General features: G+C 45.0%; 1 protein-coding gene across 1 annotated transcript in view; it reads right to left on the reverse strand.

Annotated features, from left to right (window-relative positions):
* Positions 1-2,301: 2,301 nt before the first annotated feature.
* The window catches only part of Pth2r (parathyroid hormone 2 receptor), a 72,487-nt gene continuing 61,567 nt past the window's right edge, over positions 2,302-13,221 (reverse strand). Inside the window, exons 11-13 of the mRNA XM_059278505.1 lie at positions 7,167-7,305; positions 5,243-5,284; positions 2,302-3,325 (exon numbers count right to left, since the gene is read on the reverse strand). Coding sequence (XP_059134488.1) covers positions 2,927-3,325; positions 5,243-5,284; positions 7,167-7,305 — 580 coding nt within the window. The 3' untranslated portion in view covers positions 2,302-2,926. The remainder of the gene's footprint in view (positions 3,326-5,242; positions 5,285-7,166; positions 7,306-13,221) is intronic.

Here is a 13,221-nt window from a genome sequence, read left to right on the forward strand (position 1 = left end):
TTTCTATGGTCACCATTCTAAGTTATCACAAAGCCAACATCATAAGACATACTTTATTCTACACTTCTGTAGGGGAAGTCAGCAAAGGTCAGGCTGGTGCCAGTGAAGCTGCCTTCCTTCTTGGAAACTCCACAGGAAGCGCTGCTACTTTGCCCTTTCCAGCTTCCATAAGCTCCCAGAGTTTCCTGGCTCAGAGCCCCTCTCTCTGTCTCCAAAGCCTGAAATTGGACAGCAGGTTCTTACATCATCCTGCAAAGCCTCCATCCTCTGTCTCTCTTCCTTTCACTTTTAAGGGCCATTGTGATTAAACAGGTTCTGTCTAGATGATCTAAGACAATGCCCCTGTTTTAAAGTCAGCTGACCAGCAAATCTCAATTTGGTTTGTAACCTTTGTTTGCCTTTACTATGGAACCTAATGCAATCATCAGTTCTGAGGATTATAGTGTGAATATCTTCAATGTCATTTATGTGCACACACTATCCAAGAGTCGTTCTGAAGTATTTAATATTAATCTATGAGCATAAACAATATACAGAAACTCATGCATATTAGTCATCTGCTTCCTAATATTTAAAACCAAGGTTCTTGGGTATTTTGAGATGTTTTACATTATATGCTATAAGACATATGTGTTTTCATTTTATTTAACAGGCACAATAAAGAGTTATATGGTCTAAATAATTCATGTTTACCTTGGGCAGTAAATATTATCTCTGATGTCAAACTCTTATTTAACTGCAAGGAAAATACAGTATTAATGTGCATTTCAGTAAGTCATACAAGAGTATCCTCCCACACCTCTGTGACCTATCCTACCATTTAAACCTCTTGCATCTAGAACTTCTTGTATTTGAAAATTGACAAACATCTGGTCCATGAGCACGCAGCACTTTACAGGGATCATTTAGAAAGTGGGGCTTTGCTTCATGTGATGGGGATCTGAAGTATAAGGATGGGCTTTCCTCTACTGATGCCTGTTACATAAAGAAGCTGTGGTCTAGCCTTAGGATTTGGAGCAGGCTAGAAAGTCATTATTTTCCATGTTTTCTAAATATATCTATTCTAAAAATTCTTCATTGTTACAGTGACATTTTAAGGCAATTTATAAGAAGCCAAAATAAAAATGTAACTTAAATGTAAAAAAAAAAATGATAAGAATGACATAAACCAAGCATTTCTATGGAGTATTTATGTCACAACGTATTTTTAATATTTTTTTCTTATCTACCATAACATCTCTTTGAAGTAGACTGACAGTTTCTACATTTTTAAATGGACCAACTGGATTATCAAAGTTTTTTTTCATTTTTAAAATGAAGCTATGTTATAGAAGTCTGCATACAATTAGCCATAGAACTGAACGTAGTCTGTGACTCTGCTCATGATGACTTTCCTGGCAGCAGGCCACTCAGGTAGGCAACCACGCAGAGCTGAACTGGGTGAGTTAGATGAGCACAGTGGCATCTTCCTAAGCTGAACGCAAAGGAAACGACTCCAAGCTAACACTCCGAGAGGGAAATAAAGGAGCCGTGTGAGTAGCGGGCACCTAAGTCATAGTTAACACCACTGTGTGTTGTTGAAGTCATTCAATAGACTGAGAAACAGCAGCTTCAACTGTGTTGTTTTAGTTCCAAGTACACTATTCTGATGCCTTTTACAGAGATCTGTCTTTGACATGAGTGGAAACTTTATGAGTCACACACTGAGATATATTGCAGTACAAGGTCTTGAAGCATGCTCTACCCAAAAGGAATTCATTAAATTATTTCATTGGTTAGTGTTGTGTGTGTGTGTGTGTGTGTGTATGTGCACACATGCATGTGTATGTGATAGTGATTGTAAGTGCATGAGACTTGGAGTCAGTAGATTACATCTGAAAACATACTCAACGACTTCGGGTAAATTGATTCACCTTGTGAGTCATTGTAAAACACAGTGACAGTGGTAAAAACCTGCTCCAGAGTTTGCAGTGAGTCAATACTTGGAAAAACCCCAGCAGAATACCTGCTCTGTAGTATGCATGCAGTAAATGTTTTCAGAACTGAAATGTCAAATTTGGCAAAACATGGGAGCTATGGGTTGGGAGCTGCAGACTTGCTTCTCAAGAATTACATGCAATGATGAAAGGAAATTTTCTTTATGACCAAACATATATCTTTAAAACAAACTTTTAATTTATCCCACATACCATCTGTAACATAGCAAACAACAGAACAGAAAAAAGATGTGGTGTGGGTTAGCCTCAGTATAAACGAGCCCACACAGAATCAGCTTTCAAACACAAGGTCACGGACTGAGAAAACTTTTGACTTGTCATGGTTCACAAAAAAAAAAAAGAAGAAGAGCAAGAGAAGATTTTGGCTCATCACACAGGGGACGTTCAAAGGAAGAACAGAGTGGTTTTCTTTGCTCCTAGAATCAATCATAACTGTCAGAAATGCATCACTTTATTATGTCCAGTCCATTGATTTTTCCAGTGTGTCCAAGAATTTGTCTTCCAGTGTACATTCTACAATTGCTCCAGTACATAGACAAGATGAACACATAACGGAAGTTCATTAAAATGAGAAAGATAAAAATCAGTGATTGCTTTAAAGGAAAACAATGCAAACTAAATGGTCTTTATCATTTTCAGGGTGATATTTATGAGAGAAAGATAGAGCCAAGCGTTCGAAACCTTCTCTATGCAAAAGTAGCAAAATAATAATAATAACCACAGAGAAATTATTAATTTCGGAAGGAGTAATGCCAACATAAGATAATAAACTACCCCAATAAATACCCTTTTATGCGTGAATATTTATAGTAGCCAGCTGGTGGAAACTGAAAACATTTAAGCAACGCCTTCTTCCAGAATTCCAGTCTTCCGACTTAGGTTATCTCTACTACCAGATCTGCCAATCCGCTGGAGTCACAAATGGTGACTCAGATACGCTCGATGATGTGTCCTTTGCATCCTTCTGTACCTAAGGTGAATGCCACTGGCCTGGAAGACTCCCCCGCTGGAATATCGTCTCCCTGCCTCCCATGACCTTCTCTAGTCTCCTCGGGGGTGGAGTGTGGCTGGCAGTCCTGCTCAGAATTACTCCAGACGTAGCCAGGCAGAGTCACGTGGCTGTCGATCTGTCTGTGGCTGTCGATCTGTCTGGGTTTGCCAGAGATGAGCACCAGGCGCGTGCTTGGGCCCATCTGTGACTGGCTGCTGGTGCTGTGGGTGACGGTGGTGAGCACCGAGCCGTACCTGTGGCCGCCACAAGGTGGCGTTCTTTTCCAGTCGACGGACAGATTCCACCGAGTCCACATCTTCTTCATCTCAGCCTGGACCTACAGGGCATGAAACACGCGGTGTGTCAGAAACCATGAAGGAGCCCCATGGTCCCCTCGCCCGTCTTATGACCAGCTTGGCTTAGATTTCAGTGATGATAATAATAAGCACTGGATGAGGTCCCTCTGTGTGCCAGGGACTCTACAGATCTGTGCCTTCTGTACACCTCAAAAAGACCTTCCCCATCAATGTTACTTTGAGTATTTAAAGGAGACTGAAGCCGCCGATACAAACAACTGCCTTATCCAAAGGAAGAAAGGGAATTCCGGGTTTGAGAGGAAATAAAAGATGAACAGTGGTAGCGGGGAGCACAGGATTCTTGATATGACAAGTCCATCTAAATCCTGCACGGAAGAGGCACAAAGTCTCACACACCCTAGAGATAACCTCAGCACTCTTGAAAGTGTTTGAGAAAACTTAAAGCTGCAGGGAAACTCTCCTGTTCACTCTAGCCTGCGTACCTGATAAAACTGCCCCTAGCTCCTTTCTTCAAGCACGTTGCCGCAAAAGACCCACAATTGTACTGACAGGCAGAACTCTCTAGGGCCCAACAGTCCATTAAGAGGCGGAGGCTTCTGCTGCCCCGTTACTGTGGGAGGATGGAGCCTGAACTTAGCGGGCACAGCCTGCTAACTGCGACCCCTGCACCCCGCCTAGCTCTGTGCTCTTTCGCTTCTGACTCTAGGCTCCCAAACACCAACCTCCCAAATTCTCCATTTAAAACGCTCTCTGCCTAAATGAGAACAGAGCTCAGCTCTTCCCTCCACGGCTCAGGAGCTACTGAATACACTCTGTTCTCAGCCCTGTAAAGGCTGATGTCTGACACCACCCGAGGCAGAGGAAAGCCAAGGAAGGTACTCCCGCTTGCAACACAACTGCCGTACTGTCAACCTGCACCACGAGCAAACAGGAGGGAGGAAAATGAAGGATGGAGATAGAGAAGCAGGCTCCGCAGCTGCAGTCTGGGGAGATGGGGGTTGGACTCCACACTTGCTACCAAAGTGTCCTTCCTACTGACTCTTTCCCGAAAGCATCACGGGAAGCAAAACCCCAGGGGAAGCAAAAAGCTTGTAAGTTGGTGTCGCCTGAAGCAACACACTCATCTCTTCATCTGGGGGGCTGGGGAGCACGGGGGAGGGACACTGACGTACTTAGTCCTGCTGTAAATTAAGGTAAAAATAACACAGTGGTAAATCGGGATGGTGCATTGATAAGTTGCCACTCAAGCTCCTTATGCAGAGACTGACATCCCACAGAACCCAACGTGCTCAGAAGGCTCTGGTGAGCTACTGCAGGAACAAGGGTCCTTGTCTTTCTGCGGCTTGGAGCAAGTTGGAAATTTGAAAGAAAAAGGAAGGCACCAACCCACGCAACAGCAGGGCATACCGAGAGCTCCAGAGTCACGTGCATCATCCACGTGATCATGTAACATGTGGTTACTTCTTTCTGGTGACTTCCCAATGGATTGAGACGGTACCATCGTCAGCTTGTCATGAAAATCTTACCTGCTTTAATTGAATTTAATTTCTTTTCATTTAAATTCATCTAAGGAACGTAGTTGACCTTTTAAAGAACTTGATGTGACCAAAAGTTTCAATATTAACCAGAATTGATTTAGAACTAAGTAAAACAGGAATTGCCCTCTTTAGGAAAGAACTCAGGGTTGTGAGATCGGTCTCTTAGGGGTGAGCTCCCCTTGCTTCTGCATTCCGTCATGGGATGATGTAACAAGAAGGCCCTGGTCAGGTGTGGCCGCCTTGACACAGACCACCCCACTTTTAGACCTGTAAGAAACAGACCTCTACTCTTTATAAATTACTAAGTTTCTTGTGTTCTGTCATAAAGACATCATGTGGATTAAAACATAAATTAATTTGGCGTTTATCTTCAGAGGCCCCTGGTGTCCTCAGACCCACCTCTCCGTTGCAGTAACAGTAGACAATAGACACGAAGAAACCCTGCGGAGAAAAAGAGGCTATGAGCCCTCTGGCAAGTCATGAAGTCCACAGCAGGAAAAATATCTTGTATCAAAATTCACCCACTGAAAAGCTGACTTTTGACGATTTCCTCAGAAAACTACACCAATTATTTTCTCCTAATATTTCCAAATGTTTGCGTTTGTGTTGCATTTGCTTGTGACCTTCCCTGGGTTTCAGCCACACCGAACAACTGAGTGAAATACTCGGAGGTCCACAAGGAAACCTATTATGTGCTTTCATTTAAGTTACCGCTCAAGGATCACATAAAACTCATCCCCTGCTTGGTAAAATATGTTTATACTTCTTAAATGCTAGCAGCCACCAACAGAGTATTATATGGTAAGAGCACAAAGGACCTTTTCTTCACGCTGAAATATCTATTGAGCTTGAACACTGGGCTAAGAGTGACTCAGCATGACAGAGTGATATGCAAACAGAACAGTTCTGGAAGAGCGAGACCTGGATAAAATAGAAGCCAACAGCCACAAGAGAAAAACAAGTCAATGAGGGTCTTATGGGTAAAATCAGTTATAGGCAACAATAGAGCAGGTGTATTGGATCAGAGACTCAGCCAAGATCCTCTCTGGGGTGACATGTAAGCTGGACAGAGTAAGAAGAGCAAGATGTCAACTGGATGAATGGGGGGGAGCACATTCAGGGAAAAGAGCTGAGTGTGATGCTCCCACACCCAGTCCCGCCTCGACCCCCGCCCCAGGTACCGTGAGTTCTGTGGGAGATTCGGGGAGGGTCGGAAGGCTTCAGGCCACACAGGACTGTATGTGGCAGAAAATGACACTTGAGCTTGATACTGAGTACAACAGGAAACCTTTGAATATTCTTGGCAAGTAAGTGATACCATCAAAGGTAAAAATTTCAGTTGTTCAGGCTGCTAAGAATGGAAGGTCCCTGGCCATGTTACAGAGTCTATAGCCTTATTAGAACGTTGTGGCTGTGGGGAGTTGGCATGTTGCTGATGAAGAGCTCAGATCATCTTGGGCTATCCTCAGTTCCCTTGAGTGCCATTCATTGCCCACCTTGTAGTAGACCTACGTCATTTTAACCATCAGGTGAAAAAAAGCCTCTAGAATGTATTGATTGAGCAAACCACTAACTCCCACAAACCAAGGGCTGAGAACACTTCCAGGTTCCATCTGAAATCCAGAGTGGAGAGTCTTTGTCTTTGTCGTGGCTCACCTACACGATGTCCCAACCAACATATTGGATAAACACACTCACTTACGATTCCCTTTCATTCTGTGACTAGGAAACTTGTACCGAATCACTTCCGTGAAGGCAGCTTCCATCTGTGCTCTCAGGCCATGCTCACTCCTGTCTGCCTCGAGCTCTCTATTACTCCCTCTGGAATAAATACCTCACTCCAGTCAAGGTGAAGGGAAGAGGCGCGGTGAAGACTGGTCCACTGAGAGGTTACAGTCATCCTCTTTACCTTGGGATGAAGCAGATGCTTCCTGTGTTTTCACTCTCCCCTCCCCATCACCCTTTTCCTGCTTCTGTCTTCTTTTAATTTACTTTGCACACACACCAAAAAAAGATGGACTCTGCCCTGCAGCAGTGCCGTGTTCTCCAGCACTGTGCCCCGTTAACTCGCTACCCAGGCTTGTCCCTGCACCAAACAGCTCCAGACCGGTTCTCTCTGGGGTCCGAGCATTAACCTGACCCCTAGAAGGGAACCCAATGAGAGCCGGAAAATAGTGTCCTCTTTCTGGCCCTCAGAAGACAGGTGCGTCGTCGAACCAGAGCGCAGGGCAGAGAACGGGGTCGAGGGAACCAATGAACGCTGATCGCGAGCGAGCGAGCACCCAGCACCCAGCACCGAGCCCAGCGCAGCGCTGCTGGTCACCTGCAGAGAGTTGAAGAAGAGCTCACAGTACATGCGGACCTCCCACCAGAGCCCGGAGAAGGAGTGCGGCTGGCAGACGAACACGATGTAGTGCACGCCGAACACCAGCACCAGGACCAGCGTGGACTTAGCCAGTTTCCTGGAAGAAAACACAGGGTTTTCTGTTAACCGACCTCAGGTGGCTTCGGGAGAAGCAGCTTGCTGCAAAATGAGTCAGGGACTCCTCAGCTGCCACTGTGCCTTACTCTCCCCTCCTCTACTTGTGCTGTTTGTGGGTGTTGTCTTTGGATCGGTTGGGGGGAGGTGTGCGTGTGTGTGTGTGTGTGTGTGTGTGTGTGTGTGTGTGTGCTCTGTGTGTATGTGCTCTGTGCTTGTGGTGTGTGTGTATTTGTGGTATATGTGTTTGTGGTGGGTGTGTTTGTGGTATGTGTGTGTACTTGTGGTCTGGGGGGGCTGTGTTTGTGGTGTGTGTGCATTTGTGTGTTTGTGGTGTGTGTGTATTTGTGGTGTATGTGTGTTTGTGGTATGTGTGCTTGTGGTGTGTGTGTGTGTAGTCTGTGTATGTGTGTTTGTGGTATATTTGTTTGTGGTGTGTGTGTTTGTGGTGTGTATGTGTTTGTGTGTGTGGTCTGTGTTTGTGGTGTGTGTATATTTGTGGTATATGTGTGTTTGTAGGATATTCATGTGTAGTTGTGGTGTGTGTGAGTGTGTGTGAGTGTGTGTGTGTGTGTGTGTGTGTGTGTGTGTGAGAGAGAGAGAGAGAGAGAGAGAGAGAGAGAGAGAGAGGTCTATGAAATGTATGCACATGTACAAGCGCTTAGACCCTGGCACTGGCATGCAGAAACTCGAGCAGGATGTTTGGTGTCTTTTTTTTTTTAAGACAGAGTCTCTCGCTGGACCTGAAGGTCACCATTAAAGCATGGCCAACTAGCCAGTGAGCTCTCAGGACCTGCCCGTGTCTGCCCCCTAATGCTGTGGTTACAGGTTTGTGCAACCATACCCAGCTTTTACACGAATGTTGGGCATTCAAACTCGGGTCCTAATGTTTGCAGAGCAAGTGTCCTCCCCACTGAGCCCTCTCCCCAGGGCTGCCTCTTGTCACCTTATAGTAAGTCAGGTGGTTGGTTCTCACTTCCCGTAATTGGTATCCCCTCATCTCATGTCAATTCTCCTTGATGATAGAATGCTGTTTTTACAAAGTCGTTAAAGGGCCTTTGCTACCATCCTAAGTCACCTTTAACTTCTGTGTTAGAGGCTTAATGAAGCATTTCCTCCATCTTACACCTGAGGTTCAGGGAACATCAGGGAAGCAAGGACAGAAAATTGTCAGAACTGGAAGACCAGGAAATCTGCTGCAAGACTTTGCCTTCCATGTATGACAGGGAGGCTGCGTGCATGAAATCTCAACAACATGGCTGCCTAAAGGAGACCAGAACAGTCCCAACACCAGTTGACATCCCAGCATGGATGGGGGAAATCCAGTGAGGCCCCACCCCTGGATGAGGAACTATAGGCAATTAATGGCTGCTGAGAGAGAGAAAAATCAGTCTTCCCCAGGGGTGAGTCATCTGACTGGTTACCCAATACCAAGTGGTCAGCCCTAAAACCTTATGCACATGAGCAACAGTAAACTGGTTCAGCAGGTTATATTTATATATTTGTTTACTTGCAATAATAACTAAGAAATATTAATGATAATTAATAACAATAATAATTAAGGAAAAGGCTATGAATTTGAGATGGAGTGGAAGGCGCATAGAAAGGAGAGGAAGGGGGAATGACATAAATATAGTACATTTATATAAAATTTTGAATTTTAATTATTTTTTAAATCAACTACTCTTAGCCGGGCAGTGGTGGCGCACGCCTTTAATCCCAGCACTCGGGAGGCAGAGCCAGGCGGATCTCTGTGAGTTCGAGGCCAGCCTGGGCTACCAAGTGAGTCCCAGGAAAGGCACAAAGCTACACAGAGAAACCCTGTCTCGAAAAAACCAAAAAAAAAAAAAAATCAACTACTCTTGGGGACACTTCACAATTCCTTATGAGCTACATGTGGTCAGTCCATCCTCTTATTCTGAATGTTCCATCAAATACTCTGTTTCTCACTACCTGTTGTTCTATTTAATTCTCTCTCTCTCTCTCTCTCTCTCTCTCTCTCTCTCTCTCTCTCTCTCTCGTTCCCTCCCCCCCCATCTTGTTTTTTGTTTGGTAGGTAGGTTGGTTGATTGATTAGTTGGTTGCTTGCTTGTTTTCTTGGGATTTTTTTTTTTTTTTTTTTTTTGAGAAAGGGTCTCACTGCATAACCTTGGCTGGCCTAGAACTCACTATGTAGAACAGCCTGGCCTCAAACTCACAGGGATCTGTTCTCTCCCTCCGGCTCTGGCTCTGGCTCTGCTTCTGCCCTCTGCCTCTAGAATGCTGCAATTAAAGGCATGAGCCATCTCTACCCTGCCCTGGCCTCATCCCAACGATCTCATATATTTGAAGCAACCCTGAGTTTTCCAATGTGATGATGTGATATTTAGCTTTTGTGTCAGTTTGCCTAAGGATGGCATAGACAACTGGTAAAGCATTATTTTGATGTGTCTGAGAAGGTGTTTCCAAAGGAGATTTGTACACAGTGGCCTACCCTCAGTACGAGCAGGCACCACCAAGCACCTGGGGCTCACTAGTTAGTATTCAGAAAGAGGACAAGCACAGGCAGGCTCTGAGAGTTTGGAGCACCAGTCAGGTCCAACAGATCTGCTGTTTATCAGCAATGCTATCTTGAATGAAATGGACGAATTCGGAATTCTAAAACTGAAGGAACTGTAGGCCAGGCAAGGGAGGACTCAGACCAGCGGATGAAAAGCCCACAGGCTAAGGGGAGACTGTGAGTGAGGGGCAGGTAGCTGCACCAGGGGAACAGATGGTTCTGACAGAACCATAAGGCAGGGGAAAGGTCTACATGCTTCTTCTCTTCTGCAGCTGGAACACAGCTCTCCTGCCTTCAGTCTTCCAGGCTCTGCAGGCTTTGCATCTGGAATTTACACCTGTAGGCTGCTGTTGGGTGTCCCCCTTGAGCTCAGGGTTACACCATTTGTTTCCTTGGTTGTAAGACTTTGGACTTTGTTCAACAGAGTCTCGCAACTGTGGCTTACTGAAGGCTTGCCACAGGCCTTCTCAGCCTCCAGACTCACATGAACCAGTCGACCAAGTACTGTCTCCATATACCCACTTTTCTGTAACTGCCTATCCACCATAAATCTGTACACCTACGCACATTCTGTCTGTCCTGTTGACTCTGTCCTGAGAAAACCCTGTCAGTATAGACAGACTTAGTCTAAAATGGTCCCCACTGATTCCACCTCTTACTACTTACGTCCTTGTCTGTCTTTTCCCTGAGCATGGTCAGGTTGGGGGATTCCTTCTAGTAGATTAAGGCAATAATAGAATGCCATTTCTGTGACTGTATTGCCTAGCATTCTAACTACCATCTTCCTAGCCCCCTGTGGTGGGACAAGCTGCCATGTGGGAGCTATTCTACTGAAAGGCTCATGTGGCAGAAACAGTAGCACTTGGACATCTGCTGACAAGCACCCAAATCTCCCAGTAGTCACACACACTCAGATGGAGTCTCCCCCGTCCAACTTTCCCATGATGTCACCACCCTGACTGGCATTTCAGTAGCAGCCTGGTGACAGCCAAGCAGGGGAGGGAGAGGCACACAGATTCTTGACCTACAGAGAAGGAAATGGAAAGTGTGCTGCCTTACGCCACTGAGTCTGTAGCAATTCATCCGTCACCAGGACACCAAGTGCGCCATTGTCCGGTTTGGGGTTACTTTTGTTTTGTTTGCACTCTTGATCCAAGAAATTGCCAAATGTGACCTATTTTTTACTCGTTTCTCGAATTTCCCCCTTTGTGAATCATTGACACCCAAGAATCTTGGACAACTTAGCTTTCCATCCTTACCAACCTCTCCTCTAGGTGCATTATTTATTTATTATTTTCCCTTCTTGGAAACAAGCTGTGTGTGGGTGAGCCAAGATCTCACTAGTCTAAGACTAAAGAGAGCTAGATTCGGAATCAAGGCTTGATGTTTTCTACCTATGGGATGCTGACTCATTTATCTAGTCTCAGAAACAGGGGAGCAGGGTCCACAAGCCTGTCACGGCTCTAATATTTCAAAGCTGTCTTGCAGTCATCACTCTTGCTAACACACGATCCATCATAGCCTGCTTTCTGGAGGGCCCACAGGTTCGCATGGAGGTGCCTAACTCAGATGTCTGGAGCTGGCTGCCTCCTTCACTGTCCACAGTGTCTCAGCAGTGTCAGAAACATCTGCTCCCTTGGCACTGTTCAGCAGCCTACCCCTCACTCAGTTTCCCCTGTAGACTGCGGGCGTTTCATCCGCTGCTCTGAGTTCTCACTTGCCTTGCCTGCAGGTCCTTCAATCTTAGAATTCCACATTAGTCCATTCCATTCAGGAGAGCACTGCTGATAAGCAGTGGGTCTCTTGGACCTGACTAACACTCTCAGCTCTCAGAGCCTGCCTGGACTTGTCCTCCTTCTGAATGCTGAGTAGTGAGCCGAGTCCCTGTGGCTATATGACTAGAAAGGACGCTGTGAACACCGAGGCATTTAGTGCGGTCTAGTTAGACTCAGGAATTGCATTAACTACACTTGCACAGCCTTGAAACTCTTGTCTTAACATCTCTCTGAAAAAAATTACATCCTGTTTTTAAGATGCAGTGTAAATCCCCCTGGAGAGTGCTCTCAAAATCAAGCTAACTTTGACTGCTCCTACTTTTGTAGCTAGGAACCAAAAACTAGATTCAAACAAAAAATTAAATCAGGGCAATGGATTACAAAATGGTCGCAAATGCAAAAGTTTTGTCACCCTTCAGTTTAATGCAGACTAGGGCAAAATTGCATTAGGTAATGAAATCCATTTGAAATCCTGCTAGCTCTGTCCTTTGAGTCCCTCTCTTCTTGACTATGACTAAGCTGTTTTACAGTTCTGTAGGGATAAGGGATCATCTATAGAAACAGTAATTGAATTCATCTCTAGTTTGTTGTATAACAAAGTACCACAAAGTCCATGCCTTAAATGATACTCATTCCGTTACAATGCAGTGCTGGAAGGTACAGACCAGCACAGGTAGGTCTTATACTCGAGTCTCTCAAAACTACTCCAGGGTTCAGCTAGGGCTGGGTTCACATCTGGACCTAGGGTTCTCTTGTCAGCTCATTCAGATTTCAAACGACCTCCACTGTATTTGCAGGGTTGCCTTCTGGCTCTCAGCCAAGAGTCACTTGGATCTTACAGGCTGCCTCTCGGTCCAAACCACAGGCTTCCAGGATGGAGTCTGTGTAATATATCCTAAGACTGACTAGCCCACTTTCTTTGTCATATAATGGAACCTGATCAAGGAGAGAGCAACAAAGTCCTCGTAGATCTTGCCCACATTCAAGGTCCGGGTGACAGGGCAAGTATCACACATGGCACATATAGGATAGCAAAGGCTAGATATCCTAGGGGGTATCCTAGATATCTTTCTACCACAGTAATGCAAGTCATTCCCAGCCACTGAATACAAATTGTATCTAGAAGATTATAGATGCCTCTAACTGTAGCTCTGTAGGTATTATCGAGTTTTGCAGTTTGCATCCATTTATCAATTCATTCCAGCATGCATTTCCTAACTATATGTTCTCTTTTGAACCAGGTGAAATGTTTCATCACCTCCTTCATTAACTGTGGAATTAAATAAAATGTTTGAACTGTGCTCATGTTTATATATTAGCCATGATTACATCCTCATTTAGAATTTATCCTGCAGAGCATATGACTAGCAAATGTACACATAGGTCATTATCTGTCTATTCATAGCAGACTGAGCACAAGCAGCTCTGGGCATTGATGTTTATTAGTGTCCATATGGTCAGTCACACACACTGTATGGCTTTATAGCTTAGCCTTCTACAAAGATACAGATGTCTAATGAGATGATCTGGGCATGCAGATATTGATATGGGTCTTCTGGCTTGCTGGGAGTATGGTGATGATTCC

The sequence above is a fragment of the Peromyscus eremicus genome, chromosome 13 (assembly GCF_949786415.1).
Source record: "Peromyscus eremicus chromosome 13, PerEre_H2_v1, whole genome shotgun sequence".
NCBI classification, from domain to species: domain Eukaryota; kingdom Metazoa; phylum Chordata; class Mammalia; order Rodentia; family Cricetidae; genus Peromyscus; species Peromyscus eremicus.